The 23,355-nt window shown below is 47.2% G+C and overlaps 1 protein-coding gene across 2 annotated transcripts in view; it reads right to left on the bottom strand.

Moving 5' to 3' along the window:
* Vps8 (vacuolar protein sorting 8) overlaps positions 1-23,355 on the bottom strand; it is a 255,758-nt gene that overhangs the window by 172,581 nt on the left and 59,822 nt on the right. For both annotated transcript variants that reach the window (XM_084591219.1, XM_084591295.1), the window contains exons 4-10: positions 21,379-21,502; positions 19,387-19,441; positions 14,632-14,756; positions 14,468-14,554; positions 14,098-14,270; positions 13,937-14,039; positions 2,204-2,260 (exon numbers count right to left, since the gene is read on the bottom strand). In XM_084591219.1, the coding sequence (XP_084447345.1) occupies positions 2,204-2,260; positions 13,937-14,039; positions 14,098-14,270; positions 14,468-14,554; positions 14,632-14,756; positions 19,387-19,441; positions 21,379-21,502 (724 nt within the window). The remainder of the gene's footprint in view (positions 1-2,203; positions 2,261-13,936; positions 14,040-14,097; positions 14,271-14,467; positions 14,555-14,631; positions 14,757-19,386; positions 19,442-21,378; positions 21,503-23,355) is intronic.

Genomic DNA, 23,355 nt, shown 5'->3' with positions numbered 1-23,355 from the left:
TGCAATGAAGCTGGCGTATCAGAGGGAAATGACAATAACAGGAGCGGCTTAAGACTTGTTACTGGCCAGCTACCATTTTTAAATGAACAACACATTTTCCTCCCTCAGAATTAAACTGTCATACAGTCGAACTTGGATATATCTAACCCGGAAGATTCAAATTTTGGTTATATCGAAATCACAGAATATCCCCTTGAAAATCCCATAGGAAAGCTGCATCGTATATCGAATTCAATTTCACTGGTATTTCGATATATCGAACTCCGTATCACACATTGGACGTGTGCCTTCTCCAAAGACGATCGCATCACCCTCGGCCGCTTGCTGCTTGACGTTTTCAAGCCACGCGCGGAAGGAATGTGGGGGTACAGTTCGGCGACGGCTGGTCTAGGGCAGTGCCGTGCCCTTTCCCTAAAGGCGTGCGCATCTGCGGTGTCTGCGGTGATCGTTTACCGCCATTTTTGCGGCGCGCCAGCACGTGACGTTTGCAAGCCATGTGCTTGAAGGAACGAGAGGGAACCAATGCAGCCGTGGTGTTCGGGAGAGGGGCAAAACGCGATAGAGCGAAGCGCAAAGGTGCGCCCACTCTCCTGCTGAGCTTTTTCTCTTTCCTTCCTCTCTCTTTCCCGGTCTTCGTTCACAACAGCACGCACTACGCATGCGTGGACAAGCCAGCTCAAACCGTGGCAGACGCTTCTTCAGCGTGTGTTGTGAACGCTCTGCGCAGCTCATGTTGTCGTGCTTTTGAACGCGCGTAAGCTACAGCGGCTGCAGACGCTAAGAAGCGGCAGTTTTTTTCATTTTTGTTTTTGCAAGAGTCGTTCATCTTTGCTGTCCGTGCTGAGCGTGCAACGTAGCATATGCTGTGGCGGCTGCGAACGTTTAGAAGCAGCAATTTTTTTTTCTTGTTGCGAGAGTTGTCCTTACTTGTGAGCTATTACTTGTCATGCGGAACGTGCGGCACAGCATAACCTATGGAAGCTGCGGACATTAAGAAGCGGCAATTTTTTTTTTTTTTTTCCGAGTTGCTGATGCTTGTAACTATGAATCACCGAAAGCACACGGTAAGCTGTGATCATGACACCGGCTTTTAGCATTGTTCTCTTCAAACGGCATTTGCAGCTATCACGCTTCCCAATGATTTTGTAGCAGTGGACTACGCCCGCCCCAAGCGTGGCGCGATAAATCGAATCAGGCTTTGCAATCAAGCCATCACGCGGGCACTCTGCCAGTATCTATGAAAAGTATAGTCAAAAGATAAGCACGCCCTGTCGTTATCTCTGCGCTGCATCTTGGCGCACTGCCAATAAATGAGCTGTGGATACGACGATCGAAACAGAGAGATGCGCCACCAAACCTTTTTCTTTATTTCTTTCTTCTTTTTTTTTTTTTTTCAAATTCTCGGGGGCAAAAGTGGGGAGTGGGTTCATTATGCGAGAGGGTTGACTACGAGACAGATGCAGTATCATTTTCACAATCGCAAGTGGCGTCGCAAGTCGATTTCTGTATATCGAACTATTTCGCAATCCCCTTCAAGTTCGATATATCCGGGTTCGACTGTATAAGAACACATGACCTGCATTTCGTTTTTGCAAGACAGTTTGATATAACTTTCGAGTTCTTTCAAAATGCAGTTTTAGTGTGTGTGGCAGAAGATGGCGTGCAGTTGTGGAACACAATTTTCAAGCTCGGGCACACGCCTGTGTCACCCACACAGTATTTTGATATGTAAAAATTGTAAATTGTTGGATTTAACGTCCCAAAGTAACATATGGGCTATGAGCGACTTGGTAGTTATTGGCTCCGGATTAATTTACATGACCAGAGTCTCGTAGCATGCGCTGACATAGTGCAACGCACAGACACCTTTTCGTGCATGGCCGCCGAAACCCGGATTTCGCACCAGTGGACAAGACGCACTGACAAAATTTTCAGAAAAAAAAAAAACATGATTTATACGCCAGAAAATGCAATACTACCTGCTAAGCAATTGCACCTAATATAGCGATGCAGTAAAATGATGTTCCAACCTTAAATCAGTTAACACCTCCCTCTGAGAACAGCAGCATCAAAGGACTTCTTCTCCAGAACAATACTATTCTGCAATGCTCTTTCTCATGAGAACTAGTTTGCAAAGTCAGCTTCAGACAGAGAGACGACCATATTTGTTCCTCTTAACACATAAATACGGTAAAGCACATACCTTGAGAGAGTGGGTGAAACGGACACGGAGGACCGGACGCACAGTCACAACTATCACCTGCATGCAACAGTTTCTATGAAATATTGCAGTCCTTGCTTCAAAAACACAATGAAAGACTTTACTGACTGAGATGTTATTTCAGACACAATGGCAAATTGAAGGTAGCCTTGTAATAGTAGTTCTCTTAGAGCAGAAAGAGTAAACATTAAGCAAATATACTCCCATGTGACAAAGGAGTAGTTGTTGCAGCCTAAAAAATGTTCATTACAGCCGCTGCATAGGATTTCTGAAAATATTTCCTTATTACAAATACGTTCATGGAAACCCCATTGATTTTTTTCTCAACATTTACAGATTGTGCAGGTGGGATGCACAGCAAGGCAGATTTAGGCGAGTAATAAGCTAGAATTAATCAGCTTTCCTATGTATTGATTTTAAAGGGGTAGAGACACCATATTACAATGTTGAGCAAAGCTTATCACGCACTTCCTTTGCATTGGAAGACCATAACAGTCAGTGTTAGACTCAAGGGAAGTGTAGAAAATATTTTAATTCCTTTTCAATGTTTGTGGAAATGCTCGCTCTTTCATTCCGGACCTATCACTAGCGCATTGACTGTGACGTAGGTTCACTGAAAAAACCATAATCAAGTATTTGTGATGTCATTGCACAGTTTTCTGACGTAAGAGACGATGCTGCTAATCGGCTCGTTTCGGCTGTTCGTTTGCACCCGTACCGTTCTAACAGTTCTAACACACGGATAGCATGACAGCTCACTGTAGCCAAAATTATGCCTAATGGCAATATTCATTCACTAAAATTTTCGAAGACTGCAGCCGACGGTGCGGCAATGGTCGGCAGACGGTTTTGTTGTTGGTCGTCGCCGTAGCCGAGACTGGAGTGGCCGGCGATGCAGCAGTGAGGCAGTGTAGCACTCCTTGGCTTTGTACCAGAAAAGACAAATGTTATCAAGACTGCCTGCTATACTCGTGCAACAGTAGCATGCCTGCACAAGTGCGGAGCCTTCGGCAACGGCGCCTCCCGCGGGCATGCCAGGTGACGAACTGTGCTGCTCTCTGCCTGCCCTACTCGTCGCTAGGCCAAGTCGGTATCGCTGGACGGCACTCGGAACGGGTCAGCGACTCAATGCTGTAATAAAAGTTAGTCTTCTGTCACTGCTTTATTATAGGAAGCCTATCTCATAATAAAATAAGCTAAATAAAACGTGTGTATGGCAACTATCCTCAATCGGCCTAATTTTCTCTTCACAAGTAGTGGCGACGACTGTTCCGGGCCACTTGCAGCACTGCTCAGTGCACCGGGTCACACCGGCGCTTTGTGGTGATTGTATGAGCGTCTTGCGATGTAAGCAATTGTCAATTTCAGTTCAATGTTGCCAAAACTATACTTGATGACTGTTTTCATTCGCTAAAATTTGTGTATTTTCTCTAACCGATCAGCAGATTCGCACACATGAAGCGGCGCTCAAAACGACGCATGTAAGGAGTGCCTCAATCAGTGCGATTCAAATACTCGCGAGCATTTACGCACGCTGCTTCATAGCCAAAGCCTCCCCCGCTTTTTAATTTTTCCCAGCCGCTCGCACAGTATAGGAATTTGGGCAATACTGTAGCGAAACGAGCGGCCGATAAGAGAGCGGCATGTTTCGTGACAGGACGACACGGATGCAAGTGAAGTAGATACAGTTGTCCGCAATGTGAATGCGCCATGAGTCCCACCGTGCTGCAAACAGAGCAGACGACGCACCTGCTCCTTGACGTCAAGTAAAAATCTGGCAACTACGAACATTATGATAATATGGTTTATTTAATGCAATTTTGGCCTTCATGCTTACAGAATCTATTTAAAACGCAAAAGTACAGCACAAAACTTTGGTGTCCCTACCCCTTTAAAGGTCAAGGTAAAACTGAATGCCATCAACACTGAAGGTGAGCCAGTTATGAAAGTTTCTTAATGTGGTTCAAAATATTGCTTACCCGCATAGCAAACTTATAAAATGGTGTCACATTTCTTATGCATCAAATAGAGGTGTATATTTGATGATGTAAAATAAGCTCACTTAACATTTTATAAATATGCAGTGCAAGAAAGCCAATTAAATGAGCTTTCAGATGTGTATTTTTGCTGTTCTATAGTTCGAACCACATTGCTGGTTAAGAAAACTTATAAGCTTGGATCCCCTTCTATGTTGTCGACCCTCAATTTCACAACATAATCTTGCACCTAAGATAAGGAGTAAGTTAGCTACTTTAGTTAAGTAGTAATCTAGCTATTTAACGAAGGAAAATATCATATGGTATTATTAAGGCTCACCATTTTATTACCATGCGCACATTAATTTCACTCTGTTAGGCATTTATTCACAGTCATTTAAACTAACATCATGGGCTTGACGTATAGTCCTCATGTCTTGAACATGTTCAGAATCAAGCCATAAGAATGATGTGCAAAAACCGGTACCATCCCACATCTGCACAATACTATGACCTCAAAATATTTTGTGTACATGACCCAGTAACTTTCAACAATGGCGTATTTGGCTACCACATCCTCTTGCAATTCATTCACACAAACAAAATTATTAACCCTAATGTTACCCGCTTCTCACTTCATGTAAACCTTTTAATGGTTCATACTAAATACGGCAAGTAAACAGTCACATTTCTTTCATCTTTACCGAACAATATATGAACGCGCATCACTTTGTCGTCTTTTAAAAGCAAACATATTCTTGACTGTTTGTATTATCTGACCCTAGTGTGAAATTTTCTTTCACTGTCTTTAATATTCTTATTATGTTGCGATTTTGGCCAAATTGTATCTTCCTTTAGCCTAGGTGCTGCCTAGCTTGTTACTGTTGTTGCTAACAAATTTTTTTTTTTTGTCTTAAAGGTCCCCTTTAGTATCCATACTATGGGACCTCTTTCTGTAACATCAAATGTATCTATAGTAATTTGTGTATTTTCGAAATAAACTGGAAACGAATCTAATTATTGAGCTCTATCATGTAAATAATTTCCACCTTGCTGTACAATTCACCGGCACAAACTACACTGAAGTATGTACCTCTTGCAGTCTATAAAATAAATATCAGTAAACATTAAAAGAATATCACCAAACATGTTCGCATACTTCCTAGAGTCCATACGAACCACAAGAAACCTAAGGCAACACATTCGGAGGTAGCGACAGCATGCCTGTTGATAGCACTGTTACTGCTGCTGTTTGTTTACAGCATTTTTTCATACTTATGTCTAGTCTTGATGTGAACAGGTGCAGTTAAATGCTTTTAAACTTGTATTGAACAAGTTTATCAAGGCTGCAAGTGGAAAAGCATAGGAAATGTTTGCAGAAGCAGTCATTTCAGACCGTTGGCTCAGTCCATGGAAGCACCTGCAGAATTGCTTGCATTCAAGTTACTTAATGATGTAGAAAGTACAGTGCACGATTCAGCAAAAATATAAATCAAGCTGGCATCCTGGCAGAAGTCACATTTGCTACATGAAAAAGCTTGAGAAAAAACTCTATATTGTGAGCACTGCGTGGCGCTTCATCTTTCACGTGGTGCTTCATCTTTCACGTGGTGCTTCATCTTTCACATGCTTCATCTTCATCCTGCTCTCTCTTGTAGATACCCATCGTCATCGCGGAGTGTGTTTCGCTGCAGTGTGCGACCAGGGCTACAGGTCTCCAATAAAACCTGATCTGCCAAGCCCGACCTTCGCATTACCTTACATGTGGAGGAGGTGCGCCTTCATTTCCCCGCTGTTTCGTCACCTGCATCTACCTGGAGCTCCGTTCTGGCCGCCGCTTGACCCCAACCACCATCATAATGACCCAAGAGGACCACTCTGCTGTTCTGGGTTCTTCCAACTCTACCCAAGCTCCCCTTGCCACTTGGACTGCGAGCAGCCGTCAGTGCGACCCGCAGATGTTCGCCGGTCTCCGCGGCGACGACGCTGATGACTGGCTCGACAGCTACGACCGGGTCGGTGCTTTCAACCGACGGGACAATTCTCTTAAACTAATTAATGCATTCTTTTATTTGACGGATGTGGTTAAAACGTGGTTCCTAAACCATAAATCGACGATTCCGGACTTGGCTACCTTTAAACAAAAGTTAGGCCAGATTTTCTGCACTCCTACTGTTCGCACGGAATCCGCCAAAAAGCTAGAAGCCCGACTTCAGCAGTCTAATAAGACCTATACTTCTTATATAGAAGACGTTCTTGCACTTTGCCGGCGCATAAATGACACCATGCCAGAGGCTGAGCACGGCACGGCCACACTCTTTTAATGCCCTGGCCGTGCAGAACCCTACCACCATCGACGCCATCATATCGACTAGTCAACGCCTTGACAAACTACAGTCAGTACGCCTGCAGCCTGATCCCACTTCCTTTGGTTCCGCTGCCGACTCTGACCTCCGTGCGCTTATTCGCGGATTAATTCGTGAAGAGCTCTCGGCTCAAGGTAATTTGTGCCGCCCTGAATCTGAGCCACATCCTTCAAGTGCCAGCCTACGTAGCATTGTCAAAGAAGAGCTGGCCTCAATGACATCTTCCCCCCCAACACCAGTCGCTCCTACCACCTGTCATGTGCCAACATACGCCCAGGTCACGTCCTTGCCGCCTGCAGTTGGAGCGCCTACACCACCGACGCCTATCACTGCTCATGTTGCCGCATTGGCACCACCTGCCGCGGCGCCGACATACTACCCAACCAGGCGCCCAGCCCGCCCTGTTTGTTATTACTGCGGGTCCCGAGGCCATATTTCCCGTTTCTGTCGTCGCAGGCTCCAAAATGAACGCCGCGGCTACGACTCATTTCAAGCAAACTACCCTCCTCGCTTCTCTGGCCCTAACCACCGTTCATTCCCTGATTATCCCCGACGTTCCTCACCCCCGCCAGAAAATTCTGCTCCGCCTGGTGGTTACAGGCCTTCAAGACGCCGTTCTCCTTCGCCTTTTCGCCATTCAACCTCGCCACTATGCCAAGCTTCTCTGCGACTCCCCTCCTATCGGAAAACTGACCACTACAGTTTTAGGAGGAAAAACTGCACTCTTCGGCCATCCCAAAAATCCTCCGGAATGTCCCTCCAATATGATTTTAGTTTTTGGTTTGGGTTGAAGGTTTGCCTGTTGAGGCTTTGGTTGACACAGGCGCCACTGTTTCTGTAATACACACCGATTTGTGCTCCCACTTGCGAAATGTGAAAACGCCTCATGATGGAGCTGAACTCCGTGGTGCTAATGGTGCAATCATTCGGCCTTCTGCTACGTGTACTGTGCAAGTTTTTGTTGACGGTGTCCGCCATCATGTACAATTTGCCGTGATGTCACCGTGCGCTCACCCAATTATTTTAGGCTGGGATTTTTTGTTTGCTGCATCAGCCAGCATTTCGTGTCGTGACAGAGTCATTTACATGAACGAGAGCGATCAGTCTTCTGAACCTCCCGAGCCCCATCATCGCCTGCTTGCCGCTACTGACTAAGTGTTGCCCCCTGGATGCAAACAGTTTGTCGCGCTTACTTCTACTGACATTGATAATGGGGATGTGCTAATCGTGCCTCGTGCCTTCTGATCGCCATCTAACCCGTGGAATCGCGTTAGCACCAAGTCTTGTTCGGTTTGAGCACAGCACAGCGCTTGTCGCTGCTTTGAACACTTCCCCAGAGCCCATTGTGCTGACTAAAGGGACATGTTTTCCTTGTGCCCTGGACATTCACCCGGTGTCCCTCACCGCCCTTACCGCCCCCTCTTCCTCACCAGCAGCTTCTTCCGATGCCTCTCTCTGTGTTCTCTTTGGCACCATCAATCCTGACCTTCCTGCAGCTCACCGCCAAGCATTGCAGGAATTACTTCGAAAACACCAAGCCTCCTTCGACGTCGCTTCTCCGACCTTGGGCCAAACTTCTGCTGCACAGCACCGCATCATTACAGAAGGTACTTCTATTGTTAGCCGCCGCCCTTACCGTGTTTCCTTATCAGAACGTAAAATCATAGAAGATAATGTGAATGATATGCTCCGACGAGACATTTTCAGCCCTCAGCTAGCCTCTGGTCATCTCCGGTCGTCTTGATCAAAAAAAAAAGGATGGGTCCGTGCGTTTTTGCGTTGATTACCGCGCACTTAACAAAGTCACTCGAAAATATGTTTACCCTATGCCACGAATTGACGGCTCCCTCAACTGTCTTCAGGGCGCCGAATATTTCTCCATTTTGGATTTGCGTTCCGGTTACTGGCAGATTCCGATGCATGAAGCCGACAAAAAAAAAACGCATTCAGTACTCCCGATGGACTTTACGAATTCAATGTCATGCCTTTTGGACTTTGTAATGCCCTCGCTACGTTTGAGCGCATGATTGACACTGTTCTTAGACTACTTAAGTGGAAAACATGCTTGTGCTACCTGGACGACATAGTTATCTTCTCTGCGACTGTTTCTGATCATTTATGCCGCCTTGATCAAGTATTAACGTGCCTGGAATCCGCCGGTCTCCAGCTGAACACAAAAAAGTGTAATTTCGCCAAGAAAAATCAAGATCCTGGGCCACCTCGTTAGCCGCAATGACCCTGACAAGCTTGCTGCAGTTTTGAACTTTGCACGCCCTCAGCGGAATAAGGGTCTACGCAGTTTCCTTGGCCTATCTTCAAACTTTCGCCGTTTCATTCGATATTTCGCTACCATTGCTGCACCACTACACCACCTTCTTACTGACCGTACTACTTTCAATTGGTCCGAAGAATGCGAAAAAACTTTTCAAACCCTAAAGACTGCCCTCACTTCGGACCCTGTTCTCGCTCACTTCGATGACACTGCTGCCTCCATTCTCCACACCGATGCCAGCAGCCTCAGTATCGGGGCCATACTTCTGCAACGTGATACAGTTTTTAGGGAAAAGGTAACTGAGTTTGCCAGTCGACACCAGCAGAACGCAACTACACCATCACTGAGCAAGAGTGCCTCGTCGTCGTTTGGGCAGTTCAGAAATTCCGCCCCTACCTCTACGGCCGCCATTTCACGATCGTTGCCGATCACCACACTCTGTATTGGTTATCAACCCTCAACTGGACACCTGAGCCGTTGGATTCTGCGTTTGCAGAAATACACCTTCAATGTCACATACAAATCGGGTCGCAAACATCGAGATGCTGATGCTCTTTCCTGTTGCCCGCTTCCAGAATCACTCCTAGTGATTCACGCCTTCCTGCGTGCAACCTCGACGTCCCAATGTCGTCCAGAGCTCCAAACATCACCAGTGCTCCTCCTGCCGCTGCTCCAGATCGCTACGCCATTATTTCACACCAGCGAGCAGATTCCTACTGCCATTCCCTAATCGACCTTCTTACCGGTGCGCTTCTCACCCGATGCGCAGGCAGCTCCAAAAGTTTAAACTTGACAACAGCGTGCTCTCCCGTTATATTTATTGCTCTGAAGGCACCCGTTGGGTTCCCGTTATCCCGAGAGCGCTTCGTACCCATATCCTGGTGGCTCTCCACGATGATGCTACAGCCGGTCACTTAGGCTTTCACAAAACTTACCACCACGTGAAAACCCGTTTCTTCTGGCCAGGCCTCGCCTCAAGCGTGGCAAAATACGTCGCCTCTTATCTGCCATGCCAGCGCCGCAAACGGCCGATTTCTCTCCTGCTGGCCTACTACAGCCGCTACCATGCCCTGCTACTCCTTTCGCCATTGTTGGCATAGACTTATATGGGCCACTTCCATTGTCCGCACGAGGTAATCGCTGGATCGTCACTGCCGTCGACCACCTAACACGCTATGCTGAGACCGCTGCCCTACCTAATGGCTCAGCACCTGAGGTCGCGACCTTGTTTTTGGAATCCCTCATACTGCGCCATAGGGCCCCTCAAGTGCTTCTCAGTGACCGTGGTCTGACATTTCTGTCGACGATTGCAGCCGAAGTTCTTGAGGCCTCAACCACACATCACAAATCGACCTCCAGCTATCACCCGCAGACCAATGGGTTGACTGAGCAGTTCCACCGCACACTTTCTGACATGCTGTCTATGTACGTCGACCAGAACCACCGAAACTGGGACGTAATACTTCCTTTTGTTACGTTTGCCTACAATACGGCTGTACAGCGGACCACAGGTTACACCCCGTTTTTCTTCGTTTACGGCCGCTCTCCCACTACCCTTCTGAATGCCTCCCTCCTTTCTACACAAGCCAGTTCCTCATCCTCTCTTCCTGACCAGTTCATTTACCGAGTGGCCAGATCTCGCCGGCTTGCTCGCATCAACAATGAAGCTAGCCAGGAAGACCCCAAGTGCTGCTATGATGCAACCCACCGCCAAGTTTCGTTCCGTCCCGGCGATGAGGTGTTACTTTGGACACCATTACGCACTCCTGGCCTTTCTGACAAGTTCCGGTGTCGTTACATTGGTCCTTACTCAGTCCTTGAAAAACCTTCCCGGTCAACTATCGTGTCTCCCCTGTTTACCCTCCTCCAGACAGGACATCGTTACCGTGGCACAGAAGTTGTCCACATTTCATGCATGAAGCCTTTTATTCGGTGCAATGCTGCAGACTAATTGTGGCCAGGCTGCTGGCCGCTTTAACTGCGTGGGCGAAATAGTGTGAGCACTGTGTGTCATCTTTCACACGGGTGAACGTGCTTTTTCATCTTCATCCTGCTCTCTCTTGTAGATACCCATCGTCATCGCAGAGTGTGGTTCGCTACAGTGTGCGACCAGGGCTTCAGGTATCCCAATAAAACCTGATCCGCCAAGCCCAACCTTCACGTTACTTTACAATATTTATACCTTAAGGGGGGACGCGGGTCTTAGAATAGTAAATAATGGTCAAAAAATCGATTGAGAAAAATGCATTTTCGTAATGTTTGTACCTTCAAGCACCTGTCCTAAAAATACCAACGCTGAATTCGATCAAGAAATACAATAAAACTGACTTTTAAAGCGCTACGGGAGCAGCAAAATGGCTCAGAAGGAGCAAAATTCGTTCAAAATTCCCCCGCGGGCGAAGCAGCCAGCCGATCCCCGCCATCTTGGGCTTGTTTTGAAGCTTGTTTCTTTGAGCGCATTTTGCATCACCAAAATGGGGTCACCAAAGGCGTTCTTAGCCGCTGATTGATCGAGGCGAGCCCCGCGTCTCGCGCTTCCCAGTGGTCACCATGACTGGTGCCATTTTCATTTTTTTGTTTAGTTCGCCACCGCGGCGGCCGCTGAGCATGTTCCTTTCGTGCTCTTGCGATCGTTTCAATCCCTCTCAGAGTCGGCACTGATTTTTCAGACTTACCCGAGTCAGAGGGTATAAAAAAAAAAAAAAAAAAAAAAAACGAGAGCATTCGGGGAACGTACCGCTAAAGAATGACGACAGCGCGCTGGCAGGGTCGCATGTTGCATCCGAATTCGGCTTGTACGGCGGCATAGAATCGTCACCGAGCGCTTCCAGACACCTTCAAGACCGCATGAATATGATGTACTGAACTGTTCAGTTGATACTGATCGACTTCATCGACGCCGCCGTTTGCAGCTTTTTCATAGCATCACTTCTGACAAGCGATCCTGACAGCGCGCCGTTGTCCGCGTTCTTCAGCCGCGACTTCCGTGGACAATCTTTTCTTTTTTTTCGCAGGGTGCGTGATAAGTGCGGTGAACAAGAAATTTCGCGCAGCAGTATGTAATGGAGTGCGAATAGAAGTTATTGCTCCAGCAAAGGACTATGCGTGCGACTCTGCGTTTGCTATACAACGAAGTTTCATTATGGAACAGTGACCAATTTATTAGCTCAATTTGAGAAATATATGCCACTGTGTTTTGGCCTTAAACCCTGTGAAGGTTATTAATGTGGTGATACCATGTTATTGCATAAATTTAAGTATTTGTTTACCTTGTAGGGCACTGGAACAGGCATGTGAAAGGATAAATGTAGTTTCTCATACTGATTCTAGGGGTAGTACAGAGCTTTATGACAAGCTTTTGCAATTTTGAGGGTATGGTACTATCACACATTTAGTATAGACTTTTTCTTGAAGAGCAGAGCTACACACTGATGGCATTCACATTGCTGTCATCATCATCATCAGCCTGACTATACCCACTGCAGGGCGAAAGCCTCTCCCACATTTCTCCACTTAACCCGGTTCTGTGCTAGCTGCATCCACTTGACCCCTGCGTACTTCTTAATCTCATCCGCCCACCTAACTTTCTGCCACCCCCTGCTACGCTTTCCTTCCCTTGGAATCCAGTTTGTTACCCTCAGCGACCATCGGTTATCCTCTCTTCACACTACATGTCCTGCCCATGTCCATTTCTTCTTCTTAATTTCCACTAGAATGTCTGTAACTGGAGTTGTTTCTCTGACCCACTCTGCACGCTTTCTATCTCTTAATGTTACCCCAACCATTTTTCGTTCCATAGCCCTCTGGGTTGTCCTCAACTTAAGTAGAACTCTCTTGGTTAGCCTCCACGTTTCAGAGCCATAGGTGAGTACAGGTAAGATGCAACTGTTATATACTTTCCTCTTTAGCGATACCGGTAAGCTGCTAGTCATAATCTGCGAGTGCTTGCCAAATGCGCTCCATCCCAATCTTATTCTCCTTGTTATTTCCTTTTCATGGTCCGGATCTGCGGTTACTACCTGTCCTAAGTAGACATATTCGCCTACTACTTCCAGTACTTCGCTACCTAATGTAAGCTGCTGTTGCTTCCCGAGGCTGTTGAACATTACCTTAGTCTTCTGCATATTGATTTTCAAGCCTACCTTTCTACTTTTCCTGTCTAGGTCATCAATCATTATTTGCAGTTCATCCCCCGAGTTGCTTAGCAAGGCAATGTCATCAGCAAATCGCAGATTACTGAGGTATTCTCCATCTACCCTTATCCGTAACTGCTCCCATTCCAAGTCTCTGAATACTTCCTCTAAGCAAGCTGTGAATAGCACTGGGGAGATTGTGTCTCCTTGCCTAACACCTTTCCTTATGGAAATTTTGTTACTTTCTTTATTGCTGTTGCTGTAGCTGTTGCTGTAGCATTGCTGTAGCTGTATTCTAAAAAAACTAACAGTTGTCTGAAACTTCAAATGCGTTTTTCTTATTTCGGTGTTTTTGGCCACTGCAATCAGCCTTACGGGGCTTTTTTCTAGGTTGGTTTTAAGTGACACTGACAAATTAGGTATCATTGTAATCATAATAAAAAGATCTAGGGGGTGATGCTATTCATATTGCACTGATGCAATTGTGCTAATTGCAGATTAGCATGGTAATGAGAGCTAATTAGAGAAAAGTGTATGTAGTAGAAGTTGGTCCATTTCCTTGCCTATAAGTTGCTTTCAAAGTAATAAAAATAGCATCACCCCCTAGAGCATGTCTTTGGCATTGAGTCTATGCAACTATTTTTTGTGTTTGGCAAGGCAAAATTGCCAAAATGCCCCGTAAGAAGTACTCTTTGATTATTTTTTAAATCTACTTCCGTCCTTGAACCAATGTAGCTATCAAATATCCAAGTACAGATTTGAAATCAGCATGAAAAACTGATCAAGACTGGAAAGGTTCATTCAGATTGGACAAATAATAAAGAAAATTATTTCAAGACCCACATCCCCCCTTAATGCAAGCATTATTTTTTTTCCCACATAATGGGTCTTAATGATGGCTGCTGTAAACACTGCAACCACTGCCAGGCAAAGAAAGGAATACAAAGCAATAATGAAGTGGGCCACACCTTGGTAACCGTGGCCAGAGCCAGGAGGGACACTTCCTGGGACGGATGGCGCGCCACCTCGGGGCTCACTCGTAGTGGCTCCAAAGTGCACACCTCACCACGGCTGCAGCACAATACATGGCTTGTTCTTTTCTGCACTATAGAAATTGGCCAGCACATACCTTCCAGAAAATATGCAGACTGACTCGCATGTACGAGTGTTGAGAACCTTCCTGAAAAGTGAAGACAGAGTAGCAAGGGCAGAGAGAGGATGGCAGCACACTTGCCTGAAATTGAGTTCATAGACAGAGCCACCACTGTCGCTGCAAATGGCAAGCGTCGGGTCATCCGTGAACTGTCAAAGGATAGAAGCAATTAGTCAAACTAGGGCAATATACAACCACATCCTGCAATCAGATCCACCCCTTCTCGTGAGCATAGATTTTTTTCCCTCTTCAGATATACCTCCTACATTGCGGACATGTTAACTTGAATGCAAAACAACAATCAATTATACTTTGAATATTTATGTGGAAAAATGTTTATTAAAACCTTGGCATGAAGAATGGCCATCTGTGGGGGATGGATGTCCGTGATGGTGCGCAGCAGTCTCCCATTGGTCAAGTCCCACATTGTCAGCTGCACACAACCACAATGCAAGGCTTTTAACAATATTTTCGGCAGATAGTATTTTGAAGCCAGGCTCAGTCACAGACCTGGCCCTTAGCGTATCCACAGAGCAGCCTACTGCAGTCATTGTTGAAGCCAAGAGCAGACACAGATCCATACTGCTCGCCAAGTTGCGTGCTCCCCAGACACCACTTCAAGGCTTGTTCTGGGTCTAGAGAAAAACAAGTACAATACAGACTGCTGGAAGTATGCACAACTACTGAAAGCGCAAAGCTTTTCATGCAATATCCACAGTTAGTGAATATGAAAATATAAGACACAGCTGCAAGGTGTTTCTGCACTGAAGAAATCGATGGCTTCCGCATACGCTGCAGACATGCATGAGGTTGCGAGATGCTGCTGCTATGGGAGAGGCGACAGTACAAACTAGTCCACTGCCATTCCCAACTGAAAAAAGTCTGTTCATCAGCACAATCAGCAATCACCGTTGTTGGCTGCGATGGTCCTGAAAGATTACCTATCCCGCTGTCGTTGCCCCTAGCACAGCTGGGTAACATGAGGCGGCCGTGTGTGATGTACGGTTGGGTCAGCTGGCGTGACGTTTGGGCCGCAGCAACAACCCTTCAACGTCAAGACTGCTGAAAGGCCGACCTTAGTCGAGATTGAAGCTTCTACATATAACGCCACTGCACTGCCGCCAGCCGCTGCCTACAGTTAAGAAACGACAGCCACTGGTCGAACCCCGGCACAGAATTCTTACTCGGGTAGAGGCCACTTATCGGAAGATTAAGCACAATGATCGTTCGGTCAAAAGTATGAAGGGTCGGCACGTATGCAGATTTGCCTCAGCAAAGAGTGGCAAGGCCTGAAGAGACTCAGTAGGTCACTCTGAACTCAAGAGTTCTACAAGCAGTCTATGTCTGAAATAAAAATACAGTCGAGCCCGCTTATAACGAACCTGAGCGTCATGCGGAATTCGTTCGTTGTATCCAGAAGTTCGCGATATGTGGGCCAGTCACCAAAAAACTCAACATGAATGAAAAAAAAATTTATTAAGAAAAAATGTCTGTGGTCCTTGCCTTTTAAGGGGGGATGCGACCTTTGAAAACTGAAAAACCACGAAACAGTCGATTTTTGGAAGATTATATATTCCGGTAGTATGTCTTATACACAGTTTACAAAGGGGTGAAGGGTGCTGCCATATTGGGGAGCTGGGCTGCTATCGTAGCACAGGAAAGTTTTGATGACCTCCCCCCTTAACAGCCCAGTCAAACTAGTTTCTCCAAGGGTTGTAAAATGGTCTATAAACTACCCTTTCTGTAATTATCAATGTCCAACTCGCCGTAGAAATACTCAAAATTAATTATATAACACGCGGCGGCAGCCGCAGAGCAGCAAGCAGGCGCCGAAAATTCCCTAACTTAGCGCACGCGCCATTCTTCTCCCGCCAAACTGAGCACTGCCATCTTGGTTTTGTTTTATTTGTGAATTCCTGCGCTTTCTTCTGCCACCCTCGGCAGCGCGATCGAGGAAGCCTCGCGGCGACTTTCGAGTTTCCCGCGCTCGAATTCAAGGCTGCGATTGGGCAAAGCGCGCACTCCGCGAGAACGCGGGGGATCGAGCGACTGCTATTGGCTGCTGCACCCGCTGACGCGTCGGTCTCTGCCGGCTACCTCCCCGCATCGTCTGCTCCGGCTCTTTGCTGTCACTGTTGGCTGTCTTTGTACTTCGTGAATCGTGCGTTCTGTTCCTCTGAACGGTTTCGAGCAACGTTTAACACGTTGCTCAAAACCGTTCAGAGGAACAGAACGCTGTAGCCGATCAGCTACAGTGAACGCCTTGGTGCCACGGACCACTTTCCACATGCTGAAATCCGTTGATCCTGTGCTCTGTAAACCGCGACAATCGGCATTCCCGATTCCCCCGTGGCATTTCGCCCGAGGCATGAGGGGTGGAGCACACGCAGCAAGCTGCTTCCCGGTTTATCTCTCGCGGCACCTCGCCGGAGGAACGAGGAGCGGCCCAAATGCGGCAAGCGACTTCCCGGGTTACACGGCAAATAAAGCGCCGAAACGAAAACAAAACAAAAAAAAGAACCTTGCCAAGCCTGCACTGAACGCATGTCGCATCTCGAGGCATCGAGAGCGACCACGCATTCAGTGCAGGCTTAGCTAGGTTTTTTTTTTTTCGTTTCGGCCCGTTTCGGCGCTTTATTTGCCGTGTAATCTGGGAAGTCGCTTGCCGCGTTTGGACCGCTCCTCGTTCCTCCGGCGAGATGCCGCGGGGGAATCGGGAATGCAGATTGTCGTGGCTTGCAGAGCCATAGTCTCTTTTATACTCTCTGTGCCTGGCAACTCCGCGCTCCACGGCCGTCGTCCCCGCTCCTCCTCCGTTGAGAAGTTACGCCGCTGGCTGCCGAGAGATGGCGACAGCGACGTAGGGTCACCCTCGCCAGGTGAGTGCCGGGTATGTGCCGGGTGCGCCGTGTTGCAAAGCGGTCCGGATAGACAGGCGTTGTCGCCCAGTGGCTCTCTCGCAGTTTCGTGGACAGTTTTGCAGTGTGCAAGGTCATGCTACTAACTTCCTCTGCCTTCGGGTGCTGCAATAATACAGCATTGCCCCAACTGGTAAGTGCCAGCTTTGCTTTATCCTTCCGTCGATCGCTGCATAGTGCTCAGCTGCTTTGAGGCTTGTGAAAAATAGTAACAGCATCAAAAACTGTGTTTATTAGGCATCAATACTGCAAAATTAATGTTAGATGTGCACGTAGAACGAGGGGAAGATGGTTTACACGGTATGAAGGAGCACTGAAATACGCTTTTTAAATACGCTTTTGCTTCCAAAGAAGAAAAGCTGGGAAGGGGAAAGTGGGTAAGAAGAAAGTAGGTGAAGGAGTGTGGAGAAGAGCATGGGTGAGAAGAAAGTAGGTCCCATGAAGCGAAAAAAAAAGTTTCTTTAGTATGAATTTATCCCCCTGGAACCAGAAATCCTGTGGCCTGCAAAAGAAGTAAAAGCGGCAGTACCAGGAAAAACTACAATATTGGGTAGATGATTAGTCACCACTTAAGAGTTTAGTGCAGATACACCCTACAAAGAAACAGGCTTTGCAAAGGGCCCTGATAAGGAATATACTAAGGGGGATTCAGCAAAGGTGGGGGGGAAGGGGAGGAGAAGTACAAAGTCACAGGATAATAACCGCACAGTGAACCACAATTTACATGCAAAAAAAAAAGTCGGAGTACAAACTCAAGCAACAAGTGACCAAAATTGTTCTCCTTAGAGATCTCAATGGCATACTGCGATGCAGTTGTCCCAATTATCTGTAAATCAAGCTGGCTTCTGAAGTGCCCTATCAGTGACAGCAGTCACCGTCAACATTTTTCCCTCCTTATGGACACTATTCACCACACCACTTCAGGTACTCTTGTAGCACAACTGCTGTTGTGAAATGTGTAAATAAATGCTGGTGCCTTTCTTCCGAAGTTTTGTTTTAGCGCAGCGTAGACTAGCATTGTAATTTTTCTATTACCATTGGCGCTAGCGGAGCAGTCATGCAGTTTTTCGAGCTATGCGCAATTTCTTGAAACTGCCTCACATAAAATGACATAGTGTTGGTGTCATTGCCTAACAAGTATCATGATCACTTGTTATGCTTAGAGAATGTCGGCCTTACAAGTAAATATGCTGAATATGCACGGCTCATGCTTAGGGACAGTTATCCCGCGAGCGAATAACAGCGCTCCTGCCCTCGCGCCGACGATCATACCCGTACGCCTCGACACCTACGTCAACGGCGCCCTCAGCGACGGGAGCGGCAGCGCCACACAACTTTACCCGACGGCGCCGCTGTATTGTTCGCGCGGTGCGTTGACAGGCACAGAGTATAAAGGAGGCTATGACAGAGCACAGGATCGACGGATCTCAGCATGTGGAAAGTGGTCCGCAGCACCAAGGCGTTCACTGTAGCCGATCGGCTAGTCACACAGATGTTCGTTGTAGCCGAGACAGAGCGAAATAGCCCTAATGTATATTTTGAAGGTCGCACCGGACTTGTTCATTATAAGCGAGCGTTCGTCTTAAGTGGGGTCGTTATAAGTATGCTCGACTGCAATAAACTCCCATTCTTAGAAATTCTTTGATAGTATAAACTATGGCTAAAGTATAAAAACACCTGCTTAAGACAAACTGTTTTGTGCACCCTTCAGCTAAGACCAGCTTTTGCAATGACTGCAAGTATGGCACTGCACAGGGCTTTCTTGAGGGGTTTTGCAGTAAGGCACCTTCTACCTGTGCACAGTATGGGAACGGCACTTCAGAAGTGTCTCCTGAAGCTCACTGCCTCCGGTAAGCTTGCACAGGCAAAAGTGCAGAAGTTTGTTCAAATACATGGAATCACAACATGTTATCACAATGCAGAGATGGGCAGATACCGCATGCAGACTGCAGTTGCTAACAGCCACGCTATGGAATGAGATAAGCAATATGCACAGCTACTTAGCCAATTACCTCAGCAGTGCTGCCATAGGGAAACAACAAATTCTGGTCGCAGCAGAAAAGCAAGAGAAAAAAAGTTGGTGAGAAGCTAGACCAATGCCACCTTCAAGCTCTTCCATGCCTTTACTCTTCAGCTCACTCCATGCACTTGCAATTATCTCTTCACTCACTGTTTTGCTGTAAAGAATCTATACATACAACATGCACACTCATCTTTTTTTGGAGGTGCTTTGCAGTAGATCAAGTTTTCCTCATTTCGTTAATTTCATCTAATAGGGAGTCTGCAGTAATGGCAATACAGCAAGAAGCACAAGTGCATGAATCAAAAGTTCAATCTTTAAACTCACCAAATACCAGCACCAGACCATGAAAGGTGCCCACAGCTATCACCGAAGACACAGCCTGCAACAAAATGGAAAGTTACAGTAATACATAGTTTGTTCCATCTCTGCATACATTGCTTGCTTACAGCTAAGCTAAAGACACACTCATGGCAAACCCTTGGTCAAGTTTGCTTGATAGATTTGTACGCAGAGATAACAAATATGCCACTCTTGCTAAGCACACAGCTTTAGTAAACTGGAAGCACAGCTTCGCTCCTCAATTTTGTCCCTTAACTTCCAAAGTTTCTCTTTTAAGCTTTTGGTGTAATATGAAAGTACTTGTGGAAATTCTAAAGGCCACTAAAATGAGCACCATTTAGGTTTGCTCCTCAGGGTTACAGCTGCATCATGTGAAAAATGTTACATCGGAGAGAAGGCTATAGCTAACCAGGGTGCTGTTTACAGGTGCGAGAGGCACAAATGCATGCTGACTGTCAGCCTATCCAACCATTCCCACTATTGTAGCTTCTTTGCACTGTTATCGCATGCTAAATAAAAAGGAGAACCTTGATGTACCACCAGCAGTAACTTTTGCAATGTGATAAAGCCTGCCAACTGCACTGAAAAAGCACCGCTTAGCAATGAAGGATTCGGCACATGTTTTATCACCAACAGCATTTATTATATAAAATACTTGGGTACTGAAAAATACTTAGGTACAATTCGATACAGACAATAATTCCTAACATCCGTGTTGGCTCTGTATTGAGGTTTGACAGTAGAACTATGCTTTGCCAAGCACCCATGTCATAGCTTAACCAGCTGCTGTGTTTGGGTAACCAAGATCAATACTTGATATAAGGCTCAAGAAGAGACGAAATACGAGGCAAGATTAAAGACTGGGAAAAAAATTTCTGACGATTACGTTACTTCCTAATGCGAAATTTGAGCGCAGCTCATCAGCTGCTTCAGCTTTTCGATAGATTGAGGTATGCATTTCGGCTCAGGTGGTGCACATATCGAGGTCCGCCACCACTGATACGGCGCTCTGATTGCCGCCGCACAGGGTTGGCATTGGAGGAGGAGCGAAGAGAGCAATTAAGTTATCGGGAGGTTGCGGGAGGCAGCATGTGGGCCCATAGGAACGTTGCGTGGCGAAGAGATAGCAGCAACTGACTGATGCCGCTGACGCCGCTAGCGAGTCAGGTCAACGTGGGGGCGCTACGTTTCGACTTGGGATGCACGCACCGTGATCCGCTGATGCTGAGCCAGCGCTTCGGCAACTGGAGAACACCGTCGCCGCCACGCAGAAAAAAGGGGGGGGGGGGGGGGTAAACGCAGCGGCGAACGGGGGCGGCAAGGGCGCGCAGCAATCGGAGAACACGCACGGTCGCCGCCAAGAAGGAAGAGGGAGGGGGGAGGGTACACGCAGCGGCGAACGGTGGCGGCAGGAGCGCACGCAGCAATCTGCGAACACGCGCAATCGCCGCGGAAGAGGAGGGGGGGTACACGCAGCGGCGAACAGTGGCGGCAAGAGTGCGCGCGCGCAGCTATCAGAGAACGCGCACGGTCACTCCAACGGAGGAAGAGGGAGGAAGAGGGAGGAGGCAACGTCAAACAGTGGCGGCAGGAGCGCGGCAACAATCGGAGAACATGCGCGGTCGCCGCCACGGAGGAAGAGAGGGGGGGGGGATGGTACACGCAGCGGCGAACGATGGCGGCAGGAGCACGCGCTGCCCCGGCTGCGGAGCTGGTTATGAGAGACAATGGCGACGCCGATGCGAAATGCAGGAATGGGCTCCAAAGAGCTGTGCTCTAAAAAGACCAGCCTAGCCGATCAACAGAAAGATGCTACCTAAAAAAAGTCATTGTCAAAGTGGATGTCTATCATCACAGTACTTTTTATCCAAATGTGGTTTCTTGGTGTCCCTTTTATTCTCTGGTCACACTCCCCCAAATGATGGCATGCACAGAACCGCTGCACAGAAGTACAGTTGGTGCCCACATGTGACTCACCATGGCGGTGGGCTTTCCGGAGTCCACACGCTCAGCAGCTGACCACAGCTGGGATGACACACCCCGCAGGATAACATGCCGCAGAATACCATCTGCATGTCCCCGAGCACTGCCGCGGCGATCACTGGTGAAAGAGTTGATGTGTAAAGCACCTTTCACATGATTAAGCCAATACTGCAATGCCATTTCATACATCACCTAATTTCAATGTGCTGTGTATTGGCTTATTTGCATATTAAGTGAAACAACATTGCTTAGTGCAGGGGTTCTCAACTCTTTTCTACCAGGAACCCTGACAGCCATCAGCATGTGGCAATCTCCACCATCGCAATCAGGCGACGTTGCTTGTTCATGGACCCCCCGCCCTGGATTTTTCTCTTTTAGTTGTTTTGTTTTCATAAGTTTGGAAATCAGTTTTTTTCTGTTAAATGCCCACTTCACAATCATGTGCAGGCCTCTAAATCAAGAATGCAGAAAACTTCATTTACAAGACCAATTCAGACGCTCAGCCAAGATTCGATTGGCTAGGCTGAGCACGTAATCATGCGACAGCTTTCTCTGCTTCTGATTTGGTGGCAGCATGGCGTAGGCATTTTTTTCGATCTAGGCTGATTTTTGGTGCAAATAGGCTCACTGAGAGCAAAACATGGGCCTGTTGTGCCGATGCCATCCCAAGAGCCAGTAAAACGGCCAATGTCTTGGCTAACTTGGTTACGAGGTCCTTCAGCCACCACATGAGCCGTGCCCCCTTTATTATAGATATACGCATCACGACGGAGGAACTTGGCACGCAACTAAGCAAGTGCAGCAGCTTAGCGCGATGCCAGAGTCTGTGCTGGCGAGAGTCTAATGCCCTAAAATGGGTTTAAACGAACCAAAAAGTAGGGCCTGGGTAATATAGAGGGAGTCCAGTGGGAGGGAAGCAGTTCGCAGAACCCAGTTTGAGAACCCCTGGCTTAGTGCATCATGTCAAGCTGCCTACTCCACGTACACCGAGATCCCTTTGCATACAAAGCCCCACATAATTACCAACAGAATTCATTCACCATTATGCGTGACATGGAACAAAGAATAAAGCCTTTTTGTTAGTGAAGACATGACACACAGACGAAAGAACACAATAGGCTATATCAAGACAAGCCAATCCACACACGAACATTGAAACTGAAATCCTGGTGTTGGCAGAGTCATTATCAGCTTCTTTAAAACCACAATATGCACTGCAATGTCTAGAGTGGCTGCTCAAGGTCGTGGACACAGTTGCATATGAATGCATCATTAGCACCTTGAAAACATGAAAGCTGCTCCAACTGTCGCGCATACTCAATTCACTACTGTACATACCTGTTTAAATCATAGCATTCATATGTAGAAAAGATGTATTCACACGGGGGATCCCAGAGAGGATGGATGTGGAAAGGAGGCGCACAACAAAGGAGGCACTCGCCCCTGCTTTCGAACTCACACATTCACACGGGTGATGGATGGTCGCCAAGAGCGACGTTGACTGTTTCAAGCTGCATGCAGCAGGACAGGAACACAGAAGTACACAAGACGCCATTTCTGAGCCACGTTTTCTTTGCCAAAAAAAAGCGTACAAATTAAGACAGAAGAAGGGTCAAATGCAAAAGGTGGGGGGAGGGGGGGGGGGGGAGTAGATCTTATCAGCTCGAACCCCCCCCCCCCCCCCCGCGCATTTTTCCCCCCTCTTGGGGAGCGTTGATGTCCCTACTGCCCAGAGACGGCGGCGAAAATCCAAAAACTGCCTCTCACAGGCATGACGTCAGCACAGTCGCACTTAGAGAGGAGGATTCCAGCACTCCTTTGTATACCGCTTAAGATGAGGATCCCCCTCCAGCAGTGCACATTTTAAGCTGCGTTCACGCTTTATTGCCTATTTTGGTTAACTTTTCTGAAAGAACTACTGCACATAGAATACCTTCGTTTGGCCTACATATAGAATGGGTGTTTACCTTT

The sequence above is a fragment of the Amblyomma maculatum genome, chromosome 1, assembly GCF_055883805.1.
Source record: "Amblyomma maculatum isolate TAMU_Amacu chromosome 1, ASM5588380v1, whole genome shotgun sequence".
Taxonomy (NCBI): Eukaryota; Metazoa; Arthropoda; class Arachnida; order Ixodida; family Ixodidae; genus Amblyomma; species Amblyomma maculatum.
Note: the sequence above shows the minus strand (reverse complement) of the source record. Positions and strands in the feature narration are given on the sequence as shown.